Source organism: Haemaphysalis longicornis, unplaced genomic scaffold (assembly GCF_048455015.1).
Source record: "Haemaphysalis longicornis isolate Haplotype H1 unplaced genomic scaffold, Haemaphysalis longicornis Haplotype H1 scaffold_8, whole genome shotgun sequence".
NCBI classification, from domain to species: Eukaryota; Metazoa; Arthropoda; class Arachnida; order Ixodida; family Ixodidae; genus Haemaphysalis; species Haemaphysalis longicornis.
Window position 1 is genome coordinate 132,584,480 of NW_027526445.1, and position 18,809 is coordinate 132,603,288.

Below are 18,809 nucleotides of genomic sequence, written 5' to 3' on the forward strand. Positions count from 1 at the left end.
CCGACAGCGATTTGCACTCCTTACCGAATTTATCGTGTAATCGTTACTGGATGTTCTCCACATTCATCTTTCTGGGTACGGTGTCCCGCGTTTTAAGTGCAGATCACTTTAGGGGCCCGGCTTGTCGTCCTAGCTAGCCTGAGGTCACGCTCTCTAGCCACCGCAGTCACGCTTCGTCACGCACCCAGAGGCTTCGAAAAGATACCCGCTGGAGAGAGAGAGAGAGAGTAAACTTTATTAAGTTTGCCAACTGTAATGCTCAGTCGTCGGCCGTACGTGAGCCCTTAAGCTCTGGCAGCGTCCTCAGCCAGCTGGGCAGCCCAGAGTTGATCTTCTGGGCAGGAGCTGAGCTGCACGTTCCCCAAATGCTCACTGTTATAGTGATTGTGCGACCATTTGTGATCGCCTGCGGACATTGCCATAACATGTGCGCCAGGTCCGCTCGTTCCTGACTTCTGTGACACTCGGGGGAGTAGCGCCCTGCGTAGCAATAGCTATACACAAGTGGGTTTGGATACGAATATCCAATACTGAGGAATGGGTGCGTACCCGCTGGAAAGGATAAATTTATTATCAACCAATCCTGGTATCAACGATACAACGTAACAACCGGAAGCAATTAAACAAGTGCAGCGCCTGCAGCTGCTTCAAAATTAACACAGCCCGAAGGCTGGCAGTTACAGGCACCTGCAGAAACACACAGTTTCAAGTTGACTGCAGGCAAAAGATTAACATACAGTTTAGTTGCTTAGAACCAAATAATTAACATCCGGCGCAGAAATGGGCGCGGAAATGGGTACAAAAACATTCGCTTCCAGTATGCAACAATATACGGTACAAGGGTGGTTGGTGTTAATATCACGAGTACTGTGGCGCAATAACAACCAATCCTAACAACATAATCAATTGTAGCAACGAAAATCCCTAAGGACACAGGTCTGGAAAGCTGGCATGAATAATAGCCCTTGAATAAGACGTTTATATAAGCATGAACTGTTCGAAACTTCTGGAACCGCTGGAACTAGTCATACATGCCCCTATTATTTAGCAGGTACATTTGAGGCAAAATATACGCACTTAACCAGCAGTCTCCGCGTCCATTTAGTTAGGAATGCTCATGCGGTTGATTTTTACGAGAGTAATACTTCGTCTACCTGAAGAGGATGACCATATCCCATCCGTTAATAACCAGAGGCCAACGCTCACACTCCGACGCATTCGGACGAACACTGCCACAAAGGCGCACATCACGGCACGCTTTCGTCTACACCCCGGCGACGGTATCTGCAAACAGTGCGGATCAGCTGACAGCCAACAAGTCGCTGACCTTGACCATCTGCTATGGAGCTGCCCTGCCTTGAAGGAGCAGAGAAACCGCGCTCATTCCTCCTCAAGTCAGGCCAGAAACGCTGCGGGAGAGGACCCATCCCGAAGGGTCTACAGAACACAGGAAGACTGTCCTCGGCTCTCTTCTTGTATATGTTGGAGAAGCCGCCATACAGGACCACGTTTAGTCGGGACACTCACTGCCCCCCCCCCCCCCCCCCTTCCCTTCCCATCCTCCAACACCATTCCCCCATCTCCCCCTCCGGCGATGACAAAGATCAAGACAAGGAGTGTAATTAGGATTAATAAATACATATTACTACAACAAAAAAGTGGCCACCGAAAGAAAAAAAACGACGCGTTCAAAAAAACGCGTTCAAAATGTCGCAGAAAACAACAAAAAAAAGAAAACCAGAGCTCCCGCTCGTGCTGTTCTAGGCAGAAGAGACAAAGGATAAAGAAAGGGATGCTAGCTGTCCCAAAAAAAGGCGCGTGAGCACAGCGGAGGCGGGAAAATTGAATGGCATTGATAACCTGTAAGATAGACAGAGAGGGGTGGTAGCGAGGAGCGGAGAACGAGAACGGCACCACAACCCATTATGGTGAATCACTGCTCTACACTTGCTACAGATTTCACGCTGAGTGGAATTGCTTCAATTTTTTTTACAGTTGAGCGCGCTTGGCAGGGGCCACTGACGTCAGTCTCGTCACCGGACCAGTGTGGCAGAGCGCGTTGCCGCGTGAAACGGATTTTGACCATTCTCGGTATCCTTCGAGAGTTTGCCTAACACGCAGACTGGCGTCGTATGAGGCTTGTTCGTGCGGGAGAGGTATAGTCGGGCTCGGCGTAGCATAATTTTTATTTTAGGACCAAAGGGTTACCGTTGCCTTGCGCTCCAGCGATGATGGTGGCGGTGGTGAGGAAGGGAACTGTGCGAACCATTCATGGCGGCAACGATTCCGCGGTGTAGGGGCGGAAAGAGAACACGAATGTACCGAAATTGGCACTTTGCATCAGGGACGGGCACATATTCACAAAAACAGTCCTCCCCTGACGCTACAGCCGATACAGAATTTGTTTTTTTTATCGCCGAGCGTAGGCAACGTATCAGCCTTCAGGTATAAAATCTCACAACGCTTATATGGCTGGCGCAATCGGGAAAGACACGTCAAAATACCTGCGGGTAGGTCACGAGCGCGACATTTGAATGCCAATTTGTCCATCATAGTCGTAATAACAAGATCGAAACTAAAAGTCGGGACAGACCACCGGCAAGTGCTACATCTTTACACCGGACGTATACGTCGGTATACAGGACAAACTCTGTTCACGTGCACCAACAGCCCCCACTGGTTCTGCCTACAAAACCTGCCGGAGGACTGTGCTCATCAATTTCATAACAAGACATTAAGATGCATGGGAGTGAGGAAACATCCTAAGGTCACTCTGGGTCAGTTACACCTCTACATTAGTCTGCACAAGCATGACGCCGGCGCTAACACCTACAGAAGTGGACTTGCAAGAGGAGGAGGCCTGTTCAGTGACCCCATCGGCCCTTCCGATTAACTCCATGGTATACATTCCAGCGCAAATAGCCGGTACATGGATTCCCCCGTGGAAGATTGCAGGCGAAACGTGGATACAATCATTGCCGTATAGCGCGATTAGGAGCGCGGCCATTAGCGGTGCCCCCGCGGGGACGCGATCATCGGTGGCACTGCGATGCAGCGATTGCCGCGGTACCCAGCCAAACCTCTCTCAGCCGTGTGCGGCACGTACCCGTTCCGCGGATTGGCGGTGGTTTTCTTGTGCGTGCTCTTCGTCCTTATCTGTCCACCCGGTGGGTCATGCGCCATGGTCGGCGCCACGGTCCAATATGGCGACGTCTTCAAGATTCGGAGAGAGGCTCGCGGCTCTGCGGCCGCTTTTCCGCCGGGGTCTTCCGTGACTTCACGTCGGAGGTCCCCGCCCAAAATTTTCACCGCGATGTCGGACTCGGCCGCTGTTGTCCAACGGGCTGCTTGAGGCCGTCGGCGAGAATGAAAAATTGACCCGAGGAAAGCTGCCCAGCTGCTGCCGGCGCACACCGGGCCCCTGGAAGATCTGCGGGGTCTCCTCGCGGGTGTCCCGCCGCGCGTGCCGTCCGGGTTGTTCCGCTTAGGCGCGACTGAATGACCATGCCGTCTTCGTTTGACAACTTCCTTCAAGGCAGGATCAAGTCTCTCCTCTCCAACTAGTAAGTGATGTCACGCGTGTTTGGCGCGTTACAATCCGATGTGCTCTTGTCGACAAAATAAAGCGCCGTCTTGTTCCCGACCCAGAAGGTTGTCTGGCAGGACCTACCGCCTAGTGCGCTAGCATTGATGGATATCTAACTAAACGCAGCTAGGGCGAGGCGCTGTGGGTTGGGGTATAGGTTGTATTCACTGGCGAGGCTCGCATGCAGGCAACCATGTACGGGCCGTCACTGGTTACGTCGGGCTCCGCGGGATGGCGGTACTTATCCCTGCTACGCACACGATGTGTGTTGGACGTTCCAAACTCGAGCCCACCCAACGCAAAGTAATGCCTTTACTTCAATGCGAGTGTGATTAGTGACATCTCTGTTGACACCATGGTTGAGAATCGGGTTGAAACGGGGCAGATGACGCACGACGGTGTTTCTTTTTCTGCGGCGTGCGGGCGCAGGGGCACAACCGCGCCATTTCCGTACCGCTTCGGCCATGTCCGTGGCCGTTTCCAGTGTTGCCAAGCGAAGAAATTGACAGCTAAACTTTTTAGTGAATACCATCAATGGATAGAAGGCTCGTCACTCCAACCTCATTCTCGCGTTTGGCCCGTAATGCATTACGAGACTGCGGGGAGAGGGGGCGGGGTTGGTGCGGTTAAGGCTGTCAGATTTAATTTACGCAGCGATGGTTGACGTAACGTTAGATCTTCGTTCTCCATTTCCATTCTCTTTTATCTCATTCTCCCTTTCTATCGTTTTTTCTGTCCACCCTATTTCCTATCTATCCCCCTCCTAGACTCAGTCTTGATTGAGGTGCCCTCAACCCGAGAGGCACTTATCGGATGAGTCGACTTTCGTTTCTCTTCCAATAAAGCAACTGTCTTTCTCAGACTGTCTTGATTGAGGTGCTCTCAAACCGAGGAGCAGTTATCGGCTGAGTCAACTTCTCCTTTCCCTTTCCATGAAGCATCTCTCTCTCTCTCTCTCTCTCTCTCTCTCTCTGCTCAGAATATATTCGTGCGAGCGTGGTCTTGATGCAGTTGCAGCGATTCCTGCAGGCAGCTCCCGCTGAGCGCCTTACACTGACACCCGAAAGAGCGCAAATGGCCCTGCATTTTAAACCGCTTGCCGCAGCGTCGCTGTATGCGCGAATACAATCGGCAACCGCGTGGCTGGCCGTATGCGCGGCCGCATCCCCGTGACTCACTGAGCGTGCGTGTATCGGTGTTTATCTCTCTACGCGTATACATCCTCCCAGTCGGGGGCGCGCCGGGTCGGAACTGCTCGCATCCTAATGAGAGAGACGCCGGGGACACGCCTTGGCGAGCGCGAGTCCCTAATGAAGTTCGCCATCGATTGGGCTGCTCTCTCGGTGAGCTTTGGATGTGTCGCGACACGCCGCCGTGGCTACGGCTAAGACGTGTCTGGAGGAGACCGCGCAATTACACCCGTCTGGCTTGCAGAGCACGGGCCGTATGGTGACGCAGCGGTTTTGGAGGTGGCGTTGTTGAGTGAGCGGGCGATGAATCACGGTCAGGGCAACTATCTCGTGGTCAACGGCCACTCAACGGTAGCTCAGTCTGTACGGTTCAGTCTACCCTGTCATTACGATTCAACGATAGGTGCCGATCGTCGTGCACTCTAGCGAGCAGAAGGCAGTGTGGTTTAGTGTTTGTTTATTTGTTTTGTTGATTGATTGATTGATTGATTGATTGATTGATTGATTGATTGATTGATTGATTGATTGATTGATTGATTGATTGATTGATTGATTGATTGTAGGGTTTAACGCGCCGACGCAACGCAGGCGATGAGGCGCGCCGTAGTGGAGGGCTCCGGATTAATTTTGACCACCTGGGGATCTTTAACGTGCGCCGAAATCTCGTACACACGGGCGTTTTTGCTTTTCGCCTCCATCATAAAAGCGGCCGCCGCGGCCGGGAATCGAGCCCGCGACCTCGTGCTCAGCAGCGCAACGCCTTAGCCACTGAGCCACCGCGGCGGGTTATTTGTTTTGTTTGTGGATTTGTTTCAAGCCTTGCTTGGCGTAATCGCGTTGTCCAGTTGACCATCTAGATGCCACGGTGAAAAGCCTTGCAGCTTTATACGGGCCTGCATATGTTTACTGAGCCGTGTTTCATTGACCTCGCGTTTTTTAACCCCTTACGGTACCGCTTCGCCATGCGTTTGAGTCACGCGATGATTCGACACGAATTGACTCAGCAGGGGATGCCGGTCATAAAACGTGGGTCGTATTGTAATGCCGAACATCCACAGTTTGGCGTCGCGAGCTACCGAACTGTTCGAGTTCAGCGGTTCGAGCTTCGATTGTTAATTGAACGGCTCGGTGAATATATGATGACCCGATAGTCATCGTAGGGGAGTTGGCGTTGTGAGGTTGTTTCTGATAGCGTGGTTGGAGAAGCATAGCGCAACTTTGTCCAACGGAGCGGGTTGCGACCGTGATGCGAGTTCCTCCATTTTATTTATATGCTGCCTGTCGCAAGGTCTTTTAGCCTTGGGATAAATTGATTGATTGTGGGGTTTAACGCGCCGACGCAACGCAGGCGATGAGGCGCGCCGTAGTGGAGGGCTCCGGATTAATTTTGACCACCTGGGGATCTTTATCGTGCGCCGAAATCTCGTACACACGGGCGTTTTTGCTTTTCGCCTCCATCAGAAAAGCGGCCGCCGCGGCCGGGAATCGAACCCGCGACCTTGTGCTCAGCAGCGCAACGCCTTAGCCACTGAGCCACCGCGGCGGGTAGCCTTGGGATAAAGAAATAGATAATAAATTACATGTTATTAAACCTAAAATAGAAAATCCTCGTGCCGATAAACATGCCAGATCCGTAGAGGTGGCCTTATGCAGGCTTAGAATTGGCCACACGCACATCACGCACTCATACTTGTTAACTGACACAAACAAACCACGGTGCCATCGATGGAAGGGGGGGGGGGGGGGGGGGGGGGGGGGGGGGGGCATTTGCTAATGCTTGTAGCGTTAGCAAATTCGAGGCGTAAAACGTGCACCCTATGCAAGTTGGTGCCAAACTCAAAGCTAAGCGTTCAGAGACTGCGATGGGGCTGTGTGAGAGGTATAGAATGATGGGGTGTGATAGGGGAGGCGCATAGTTGAAGTTGTTTCACAAAGCAGCGTGGGCGAATACGTAGCAAATCGATCGCCAATTCACGACGAAAAATATGGTATCACTCGGCTAACGGAAGTGGCAGCGGATGCTTGTGTTCAATTACGCTTGTTTTAAAGGTAGCCGAGTAGAGTATATAGTTTCCATTGTTCACAGGTGCCTCGTCATCTATTGTGCCGTTTAGGTGCTTGCTTTGTGTTTTTTTTTTAACGCATACTGAACTCTATGGTGTATGCCTGATTGCCAAGAAAGATTGCGGTGGGCATCTCTGGCGGCAAATGCTGGGTCCTGCCTTTAGCCTGACGCGTGCGCTCGGCTCCTCGAGCGAGAACTTCTGGGTCCTGCCTGGGTTTTTTGTTTACGACGCGAAATTTTCCGTCCACCGAGAGGCTAACAGCTTCGCTTTAAAAAACAGCTTTCTGCGGTCGGAATCGAACCGCAGTCCCTCGCGTCGTGAAGCTGACGTCTGTCCGATTACGCCATCATCGTACTCGGGTCACTGAACATTTACTTTGGGTTCGTTGCACGGGCGTTTTGCCTGTGGACTCTGGACTTGGGAAGTTTGGATTTTAGACGAAGACGATGGGTGGAGGGGGCGGGGGGCGCTCACCGAGTTTCGTGGGGGATTCGTTTACTTTCGTCTGAGTTTAGACTTTGACTCGCAGGCGATTTGCACTTTGATCGTGGACGCTTGGACTTTGGCACTTGACTTTGACTTTGACATTTGATTTTCGCTCGCAATAAAGCTTCGCGTTTTCAACCGTCGTCGTCGTTAGACGGAGGGGCTTCGATTTTTCATATTGAAGTGGTAAACTATATGAAACCTTGCTTCTAGGAAACTTTTCGCTAGCGTAAAAAATGCAACGAAAAACGCACGTCGGAATATTTCACTGCAGCTGGAAGTTCATTGTTTCGGTTTTTCTTCTTTTTCTTTCTTTTTTGCTGTGCACTGGCGATTTATGTGATTCCGTCATCACAGCGTTTAATCCCTTTCGTAATGTCATAGATACGTATATAAGTATTGCCACAAACTATACTTCGTGATTCGTTTTTTGTTTTGTTACCAACGCCTGGGATTGCCCGATTATCTTAGCCCGTGTTTCAAGCCTATAGCCTCGTTGGGTACCCCTGCTGCCTGCCGCTTCGGGCAATTTCGTGCCGCAGGGAAAAAGCTAGAAGAAAGGGCTGTAATATTAGAAACGAATTCGCAAAGGGAGCGTAAAATGAGCGAGTGGACTAGCACCTGCTTTGTTATTGTTTTCCACGTCTTTGGGCCTCCGCGTCGTGCCTTCCGGCGCTCTGCAACACCGTTGATGCTGCACGCCTCGGTTTTGCTTGCGCGGGCAGTTGAAATTCAGATTGCTCGTGAGCCGCGTCGCCGTGACACGGCATCCCGTGGTGCCCGCCTTGACGTCACTCGGCGCGTGTTATTGGTGCGTCGCCGTGTGACGTTTTCTGCGTGCATGCGTTTCACCTGCGAATTCTTCTCCCGACAGCTATAGCGACGTCATTTTTAACACCTTCCCGCCGGCCGGATGACGTCCCGACGGTATGAGCCTCGGCTTTATTACTGACCTTCATTTTTGCCGCTTGTTTTAATTTTAAATCTTTTTTTGTAACCAGCCGCTATTCGTAAGCGGAAAGTCTGTTTGTTTGGGGGGAAGAAATTCTCGGGTGATCATTCTGATTGATGCGGTGAGGGGCTCTGGGGTAGCATTGTGATTCCATTTGAGTGACAAGTTTCGGTTGACAGGCAGAAAGCACTTCACCACCTCCAGCACTGCTTCCCCCCCCCCCCCCCCCCCACACACACACACACACACACTTTACCATTCTGACACCTCCTGTCGGCAGCGCCGACGGGATTTTGCGCAGCTAGTACCGATAGCGCAGTAACAAAAATGTTTTCGAAAAGTAATATATTCTATAGCTCTTCGCTTTTTTTTTATTTTGCTTTGTGAGTGTTCATTGGTGACTCACTTAGGTTTCATTTCTTGTTACAATTGCATACATCGCTGTCGACTGACCGGAGGTTTGACAGATCTGAGGAGGCTGATTGCTCAGATAAGCAAGATCGTTATTCACTTTCAACACCCCCCTCTGCCATAATCCGTCCACAGTATTATATCTGCCGCTCTTCTATGCATACCGATAATATATCTCACTAACTGAAGGCTGCCACCAAAAGAACTACATGAGCAGTGCCACGAGGACATGATCACAATCTTCGTAATCGCGGCTTTACGTAATTCGTTTAGTCGAACCTCGTTGTAACGAAGTGGTATTGGGACAGCAGGTTAGTTCGTTATAACCGATATTCGTTATAACAGTAGAGGAAACAATCGGCTGTAACAAATCGACAATGCTGTACAAAATACGACAATACTTAACACAAAGATACTTCATACAAAAAATGCATCTTTTTTTTAGGCTTCGAACCCACTATACACAAGGTAACCCTTACCTTGTTACCTTTCTCCTTGTTGCATACTGAGATCAATGAACCGAATCATCAGTACGTGAAATTACAACAGAACAGAGCTCACTTGACAAAACAGGACTGCGTCCTTATTGATTTGATGAAGGATCTTCGTCTGCAGTGGATACTCGCAGCACTGAGCAGGATGATGTTTTCCACAGTGCCACGAACAAAGGAGCCTGTATACTTCTGCACTTTAGGACTACGGTTTTTTTTTTTTTCAATTAGTTTCGCAACCTCCTGGTCAAATATTTCTTCGTTGTATCCGACATCGCGCGGCTCTCCCGGTTTCAGTTTCGTCAGAAAAAAATAAGTGTCATTGAAATTAAGCGTGATTAACCAGTCTGTATTTATTCGCTATAGGCGATAATTAGCTAATCAGTGTTTATTATACTGAGGTTCAACTGTATTTGTATACGATGGCGTCTCCAGCGACTCCACGTGGCTTCCGCACGCCCAAAACGGCAAATTGTCATCAGTGGAGTCACCTAACTTGACAGTTCGAAATTTTGAGTGTTGAAAGGAGCTTGGACGAATAAGCATGACGCTACAATGCTGCTATAACTGCCGTGTAACACATAAAGTGTACCAACTCACGCAGCTTAGAGCCGTTCTACAGAAATGCCGATTGAGGTTTTCGTCAACAAAGTAGCACATCCTTTCCTCCTGTTCCGCCGCCCTACAGTCCCCTATTTACCCTCCTCCTCCCAACTGGCGGGTGTGGTCGGCGTCGGCGGCCCTCGTCGACCAAGAGCGCCACTAGGTCTTAGCCTGACCGCAAATAGTCTATCTCTCTCACTTAGCATTGGGGACACACCTGAGAACTCCGTCCGTTTTCGTTTCCGTACGATGTACTGTGGGCGAAAGTTATAGTGCCCAATTCCGCAAGGATATATGCCGGCATTGTGAGCGCTACTATAGCGGCCTGGGCCTCTGGTGACTGCTGCGCCTATGGATGAGGCAGCGGTGTGCGCGCGAAGCTGGGCGTGGCGAGGACGGCAATCGCGCCATCCTTTTCCCGTTACTGTCACTAACAACCTGGGGCAGTCGCTATTGTTAGGCCTGTGTGAGGCTTTACGTTCAGTAGCCGCAACGTCAAGCCTTGTAGCACGCAGAGCTGCAGGTACCGTGGACGTCAATAGCTGGAAGCGTATACCGTTAGGCCTAACGTCAGGTCGGAACATACCCGCGTTCGCTACGCCATAAAGCAAAGAGGACCGACCGGGAGCGTACTTTGTGACACGCCTACTTCTGTACTTAGCAAGCTAAAAATTACGCGTGTAGGCCTGGATACGTCTGTAAGTCACGGTGAATGACTATGAATGGGTTGCCGGAAAATTAAGCTTGCATTGTAATTTGCGGACGACATCGTCTTGCTGAGTGAGACTGCAAAATACCTACAAACAATGCTTGATGGGCTACGGTCAGAAAGAACGGCCCTGGGGCTAGAAGTAAACATTAATAAATCTAAAGTGATGAGGAATAAACATGCCAAAAACGTCCTCTTCAGATTAGGAAACGAAACAATAGAAGTAAAATATAACTACTTCGGACAGATGATTGGTGCTGACCCCAAACACGAGAGAGAAATCCGGCTCAGAATAGGTATGGGCTGGGGAGCACTGGGCGAGCACTCCCAAATAATGAAAAGTAAACTACCGCCGTTACTGAAAATAAAAATCTACAACCAGTGAATACTGCCGCTTATGGCATACGGAGCTGAAACTTGGCGCCTTACTAAACAACTGGAAAGCAAACTTAGGTCGGCTCAACTGACCATGGAATGAATAATGTTAGGAATGACACAACTAGAGCTGACGATATCAACGTACAAGTAAATAAAAAGAAATGGACTTGGGCTGGCCAAGTATTGAGACGAACCGACGACAGGGGGGGACAATTAGGGTAACACAGTGGGTACCAAGAGACGGGTCTAGTAGAAGGGGAAGGCCAGTAATACGTTGGAGGGGTGAAATACGGAATTTCGGGGGTAAACGATGGACTCGAGCCGCGCAGGACAGGAGCGGTTGGAGGTCAATGGGAGAGGCCTTCGTCCTGCAGTGGACATGAGCAGGCTGATGATGATGATCATGAGACAAAATTTTACTCGTCTTATCAATTCCTCTTTTACTCCTCTTACTCCGAAGCAAGTGATTGGGGAAGAGTGTAAATACTTGATGTGCAGTCCTCAAACCGAGGCCCTAACTCTCTCGCTGCGGTGAGAATTTCATACCACAAGTACAGTGGATATTATGGGACCATTTCTTCCACCGAAACAGAAACGGGCGATTGTCCGTTCTGGTTGGCCAGAAGCCACGCTCTGCCCAAGGGCAAGTGAGTTACGCGCCATACGTTCCCTGAAAGGGGTCTTTGTTTTGGAAGGTAACCGAATCTGACGTTTATGCTCCCCTTCCTTCCGCGCTTGTGGCTCGCAAGAATGCACCGCCGTTGTGGCGCGCTTTGACGCGGCCGGAGTTGGCCTCCTCGAGTATATAGTTAGTTGCAACTCGCTGGCAGCAGTCTGGCCGCGGTTACGTCTCGGGCTTGCAGCCTCTGCGATTAGAATGCCGCGCACATCTCGCCCGCATGACTCCGTTTCGCTCAACCGCCTTCTGCGAGAGTATCGGTGTACGTGGAACAGTGCTGACTCCGCAAGATTGGCGCTCATCGTCGCAGCGCGATCCGCTCGCCCTTGAGTCAAGGCTGCTCGCTGGTGGCGTATACCGTGACGCGACTGCCGCTTCCTAATTGGTTAATTAGCGCGTCCGAGGAGAGGCTATCTCTCTCGTCTGCCTCAGCGGGGAGGAACTGTCAGTTTATGGACGTCGGCACGTGTTTGTTGCGCGTGCTGCCGCTTCTCGTCGGGTGTATCGAGCGGTATTTGTTGTCTATCTACGTGGATGTCACCGGCGGCGGTGTCTTGTTGATGCGGTGTCGATTTGCGGTGCCGGTGGTGGGGGTTGCCCGCGGTGGAGAAGCTTGAGTCAGGGTAAACTTTGTTGTGTCTGGAGCCGGATTTGAAAGATGACTTCGAGGGTGCGCGAGATGCGGAAGAACTTTCAGGTCTCCAAGAACGACGTCATCGTATTGGACCCGTGGTGAGGTTCCGACAAGTTTTGGGGCGGGCTTTGTTTTGCTTTGTTTGTTTGTTCGTTTTTTTTTTTTTTCCTTATTTTGTCGTTGACTTAGCGAGTGTGTCGAACTGCGTTAGGTTTCCTTTGTCCCATAGTTTCCCCCGTCTGTACTAGTCGGCACTGACTAGCTCGGTCAATCGCTGTTTGAAATGGTTCGGGTGTTAACTTTTATATTTTATTATTTCCCTTGTCTTTCTGCTGTGCTTTCATATATACCAGCCGAAAGCAAGGGACAAATTAAAGCTCGGAAACGCGCACAGCGCGCCATGTGACTTCTCCGTGTTTTGGTATACCGTGTACACTCTGCGGTGCTTTCAAATCATCGCAAGTATGCGCAACTTTAACGCGCTCTCGGGCTTCAACGCTATCACCTCATCAATAATCGCACGTGCGCGCTGTTTCAAGCGCTGTACAAAACCATTGGTTAGTACTGATGAAACTGTATCGACGTGGTTCACTTGTCTTGTGCGTGTGCGCGTCCGTCCGTCCGTCCCCTTTCTCGGCGATGTTAGCTCTCCCGCAAAACGTGCCTGGCAAAGTGGCTGCAGCGCTCGGTAAAGGGTTTTCCAGCTGGCCACACTACAATTCCTCTTATAGGTTGATCCAGTGCTCCTCTGCATAACTCTGGTCTCCACCGGCCAACCCGCGCTTTTATGCGATGCTCGCCGCTGTCAGGGTTTAAAGATTGGCAGAAAAATACAGCGTAGCGTTTCTTTATTCGTCGCCTGTCTGCGCTGTCTACAACATGCATGGTGGGAGGAACCGCTGTGGAAGCTTTTACACCTGAGGTTTCGGACCAGGTGCTAGTCACCTCCCGAGGCCTCCAGGTAGCTCCTGCCCAGCTGCTGCCCTGTGGGCAGCCGCCACCGCCCCATAAGGGGGAGCTCTTTCAATAAATGTTATTTCTCTCTCTCTCTCTCTTTCCGTGGACCGCACGTTATATCTCGGAGAGCTGTGCAGTGAAGCTATACCTTGCTGACCTCCTCCTCCTCCTCCTCAATGGTCTATGCAGTGAGCAGTCCGTGGCTTCGGCGCGCGCGGCCGTGCTGGTGTACGACGACCACAACAAGAAGTGGGTGCCGAGCGGCACCTCGAGCGGCCTCTCCAAGGTGCACATCTACCAGCACACTGTCAACGGCACCTTCCGCATCGTCGGCCGCAAGCTGCACGACCACGAGGTGGCCCAGCTCTTTCTCTCTCTGGCGCTCTTTGTAACGTAACGCCTGTAAGCGTGAAATAGCGTAAGTGGAGATGATTGGTCGGGCAGAATTTTTGAGAAACCAAAAGAATAAGAAGAACAAACTCTTGCAAAATGATCCGAAAAAAAAAAGGTATCTTGTACATCTCCATCCAAGACTGGACTAAACTAAAAAGGTTTGCAAGGAAACGTTGCAAATACCAATATACATAGCGAAAACGGACTAACTCTGCAGTACGCCTTGCATCTTCGGGGGGGGGACAAATAATTGGGGAAGTAACGGCACCTTTTTTGCTCTAATGGTATAAATTTACATCGTTGGGGAAACAAACAAAATAAAACTTAAAAGGAATAAATTAGTGCAATGTCTTTTGCTACTCGAAGTCTTATTTGGATGTAAAGAACGTTCTCACACTCTACACAAGTGGCATAAGAATGCTACACATCAGTAGACAATTCTCTGAACTTCAGCATTTCCTTTTTTTTGGCACTCTGTGGGGCTATTTGCAGGACAGTTTCTATGTCTTTGTATTGGCCCAGTGATATTTTCTTTTCTTGGAGGTAAATAAACTAGGGGAGAGGACTTCATCCTGCAGTGGACCTCAAATATCATTTTCCCGTTTTGTTAGACCGCAAGGACAGCATAAAATTTCGCTCCTAAGCGAAAGAACAGGCAGCTCATGCCTCTCGTATTGTTCAACTAGAAATATTGCTTTCTCATTGCGAGATGATTGCGTGAAGTGGATTTCAAGTTTCCCGCTTCCTTCACTGTAATGGGACATTATATCTTGGCCTTTTCAAGCACTTGGTGGAAGGGAAGCCACAGACAGTCTCAGGTGTGGCATAGCCATGGAATTCTTATTTCTTTATGGGATGAAAATGGCTACAGTTGTCTAACTGAAGCCCACTTGGACCTAGAGAGCTTTTTCTGGGAAACTGGAGATGGGATTCGTTAAATTTTTTTTTTCTTTTAGATTTAAAATGCTCCTGCACTCTTTCAGGTCAACTTGGAGCAACATCCTTGGTACGCTTATTGTTTCTGTGTGTATAATGTTTATTTGCGGCAGGTTTTTGCACTGCAGCCATTTTTGTTGTCTCATCACCACAAGAATACGGTTTTAAATTCTTTCCATAATGAGTTCTGACTGCTAGCCCACTATATACTGTTTTATATTGGTAGTTGCTTTTGTCAGCAACAGCTTATCACACATTGTTTATATGATGTCAGGTGCGAAATACTATTCTGAGCAGACCCCTATGTTTTTTCTCGTTTTGTAGCCCGCTTGCCTTTAATCCTTTATTTATTCCATGTTCCCCCTAAGGAAAACAACAAAGAAGGTGGGGAACAAAACCTGCTCCAGCCAAGCTATGGCAGGTTAACAGCCAATAAAAAATAAATAAAAGGGGGTGTAAGCCCAAAGTTATTCTTTCATAAAAAACAATTTGTAGGTGAGAAAAAAAAAACTGACACCAAGCGCAAAACCAAACTCTCCACACCTACCCACATCGTAGGCATTTGCTTGATTGAAATATAGCACTTATGCCATTTTTAATGAAAATCTGGGTCATCCTTTCGAATAAAGTGAAGTTGTATTATCTTTCCATGGCGCTTTATTATTTCTCTTGCGGCACATTTGTGTACCTCTAAGTGGTTTATGTTACCCCATCTGTGCATATAATAGGCCAGTGTCTCTGAAAGAGGGAGCACCTAACTAGAGGTGAATCCTAACTTCACGTTTGAACTTCATACATCCATTAAACCATCATTTGAACAGTGCACATCCGTCTAGTCTTTCAAAAGTGTTAGTTCTTTGACGCAAGCTAAAAGAAATGTAGACTGCCATTGTATGCCAAGCCCACACCAGTTTCTACTTTTCTCTTTCCTGTAAGCCCGCCTCCTCCTATAGCTTTTGCAATAGTAGTTCTCCCCCCCTCCTTGCATGCATGGCAGTATTGTCGCCATGCTTTGCTTTGCATGGCAGTATTCCTTGGCAAGAAAAGGTGCAAAAAGAAAAAGAAAAAAAGGCACAAGACAAAACTGCCGAGCTGTGGCCAGTTTTCATTGTGAAATTATTTGGCTAGTGCAACCCATTGTGACAGTACAACTACCCAGTGAGTGGAATGGATTGAACATTTGACGTCATTGTGGTCTCCTGTAAATCCCCCATTCCTCCCCTCTCAGTTGAGGCAGGCATTCATGGATAGTGGGACAGGTGGTGCAAAATGCTGATTTGAACTTTGCTTCGTGGTTCTCTTGCAAATGCTGCCCACCTTTGCCTGTCCATTGACGTTCTCGGGAAAGTGAGAGAGCTGGCGGATGTCCCTGGCCTGGTAATGGATTAACGTTCACCGCGCCCCTTCCTTCGCAGGTGGTGATCAACTGTGCCATCCTCAAGGGCCTCAAGTACAGCCAGGCGACGGGCACCTTCCACCAGTGGCGTGACAACCGCACCGTGTACGGCCTCAACTTCAGCAGCAAGGATGACGCCGACAACTTTGCCGTGGCCATGCTGCGGGCCATCGAAATGCTCAACCAGAACAGTGAGTGGTCTGCTCTCCGTGGGGCAGCACAGTCTGTCTCCCCCACACCACTTGATCGTCTGGCAAAGACCCTTCAACGGGTTGCTGTCGAATAACTCACTCTTGCTGCGACAGCCTGCTGGTCATGAGCCCTGCAAAGGTGGCATTAAAGCAGAGGGGGACTCGGAATTTTAGAGGTCCACATCAAGACATATTAATGAGAAGACATTAGTTAACACTCCCTATGTGGCGAAGAGAGTAGAAGTGCATTGTGATCTTCAAGTTGGAAATGTGGGTTAGACATGTACTCTGGCCTGAATGGGTAATTTCAGCGTGGTAATTACAGAAGCAGCAGTTGGGTGAACAGCCAAGTGCGTTCCTGCTAGACATCCTCTTTGCTTGGCCAACGTGATGTCAGTAGTGCCATCACGTGGCATTTACGGAAAACTGTGATTGTATGGCACTGCTCCAACAGGTAGTACAGGCAAGGGCGAGAGGATGATGGCAGGCACGCTAGGGAGGCCTCTTAATTCTTGATCAGCCAGGACAGTTTGCATTTACAACTTCTTCTGCCATTCGTAGAATTCGCAGATGGCCGTCTGGGTGCTAGCAGTGAATGCATAAAGTGTGAACAACGTAAACCTTCCAGCTGACCGTCACATTGCCTCCATAGAATCTCAAATGCGTCAAAAAAGGCTAGACATATCTGGTGCTCGCTTAGTTGCCTTGGGAACTGCTCTGTGTGCTGGAAAACATGCTAGCTTCTTGCTTTGTTGTCGAAGTGTTGCCAGTTCTTCCTTTTCCCTGAAAGTGTATGGGAATGCTCTCATTATTCTATAGTATGGGAAACGGAGATTTCGAGGGAACTTGCATTCATGATGAAAGCGTGTGCGATGAAGCTTGCCCCCCCTCCCCAAACACACACACACACACACACACACACACACACACACACACACACACACACACACACACACACACACACACACACACACACAGAGGAAATCAGCCGGGAGCATGAACCATTGGGGCATTTTGGATGGGTCAGTTCCGGGCGTAGGGGGAACACCCTGAACCCCACTTAGGCCCACAAGGGACCGTCGAGCTCACAATGGCGCTCAACGTCTCTAACGAAGCTAGCTGGGGTGGTTTGCTACCCCGCAGCTAGGCACATTATGCCCACAGTACCTGGGCATACATATATGCGAAGACCAGGTGATGTGCTCTTGCCCCTCATCAAGAGCACAGTGACAGCTACGCCAAAGGAAGATTTTCATTAGTTTTACAGTTTTAACGCTAGGTGGTGCCTTTAGCTGTGTGTTCAGACTTTTTGCGGAAAGAACTTCGACCACCTTCGCAATTGAGATGCGAAGACTGAGGAAGCAGCCGAGCCTTTTTTCGGTGTCTCTCTCAGCTAGGAGAATACCTGCACGTGAGAGCTTATGTCATAATAGACGGGTATTAACGACCCACTGACGCCTCTCTCCGTTGGTTTTTTTTGCCTCTCCCTAGTTTCTCTTCTTGTAGCATAGAACGCAGACTGAGCGTTGTTATGCACCATTCATTATTTCCCACTGACAGGTTCGACAATACCGAGGGTTCAACAGGCCCCGCCCCCCGTGCCCCAGCACGCGTCGCAGCCCATCTACCAGTCCATCAGCGCCGTCGCAACACAGGATGATGGGGAACACCAGCGAAACAACTGGTGCGTGCATCACGTTCTTCTTCCCTGACCTTGGTCTTGGTGGTGAAAGTGCTCGCAAAACAGGGACGAAGGAAGCAAGATGACGGGGCGCATCTTTCGTCACTGTTTCGCGAGCGCTTTGACCACCAAGACGAATGCCTTTTCCGGGTACATTTCCGGGTCAATCTTTGCCTTTGTTCCATGCCTGTAATCCCCCTACCCTTTCTATGCAGGCAAAATCAGCAGTCTGTCCACTACATGGCCACAAATTCCGGTGAGTTGTGCGGCATCATTCGTGCTGCTTCCTTCGGTTTGTGTTCTTGGCGAGCTGTTTTGGCAGAGCTTGGCCGCTAGCCTTGCAAGCTCCTGCGATTGCGGAAATTACGGCAATTACTTTGGCACCATTCACTTCTCTTATGTATTGCACATGAATGCATGCTTTAGTTTATTAGCTAGAATGAAAAGAACTTTGGACATTCGTTTGGAACTCCTTTATTTTATTTTATTTTTAATGGAGAAAATTGTTATGGCATCAAAAGAATTCCCACGTGGCAAGTTTTCTGGAGAATTGACAGGAAAATACGAGGTCTTGGGACACTGTCAACAAAATTGGCGAAATGGTGAAGATTTAATTTGCGGCCTCAAACACATCCTGATGAGAATTTCAGATTTGTAAGAATGACATAGTTTGACAGCAGCAATTGCATGAGCTTCTTATCACATCTGGCTCAATAAGGGGCTCAGAACCACATTTTCAAAAGTTTTTGTTGCAGTGACACAAAGCTTCTGCTTCTTAATTTGCAAGGGAAAAAATTATCAAGGGGACAGAAGGTCAAATGAGTTAGCAGGGTACGTTGAGCACAGTAACTTGTCAGAATTTCTGAACTGACGTAATGCTGATAAACGGCCTTAACGAGCTTAAATTTATGAAACTCCAGAAGTCATTCAACGCTTTTCCTGTTGCAAGCTGTTGGGTCCGGTTAGCCCCTTGTCTTCTATGGGTTGTTGTGCTTCTGCGAGACTCAATTCGCAAGTGATGGTCTCTTGGCCTTGTGTTTTCATTAGCTGTGGTTACCGCCCTCACTCCT

At 49.4% G+C, this 18,809-nt stretch overlaps 1 protein-coding gene across 6 annotated transcripts in view; it reads left to right on the forward strand.

Annotated features, from left to right (window-relative positions):
* The window catches only part of Ena (ENAH actin regulator enabled), a 119,934-nt gene that overhangs the window by 76,793 nt on the left and 24,332 nt on the right, over nt 1-18,809 (forward strand). For 4 of the 6 annotated variants that reach the window (XM_077680401.1, XM_077680400.1, XM_077680403.1 and 1 more), the window contains 4 exons: nt 13,332-13,497; nt 15,887-16,058; nt 17,619-17,742; nt 17,955-17,995. In XM_077680401.1, coding sequence (XP_077536527.1) covers nt 13,332-13,497; nt 15,887-16,058; nt 17,619-17,742; nt 17,955-17,995 — 503 coding nt within the window. Of the gene's footprint in view, nt 1-8,143; nt 8,256-12,079; nt 12,284-13,331; nt 13,498-15,886; nt 16,059-17,618; nt 17,743-17,954; nt 17,996-18,809 lie in introns of those variants that run through there. The other 2 variants (XM_077680404.1, XM_077680402.1) reach the window with 2 other exon arrangements.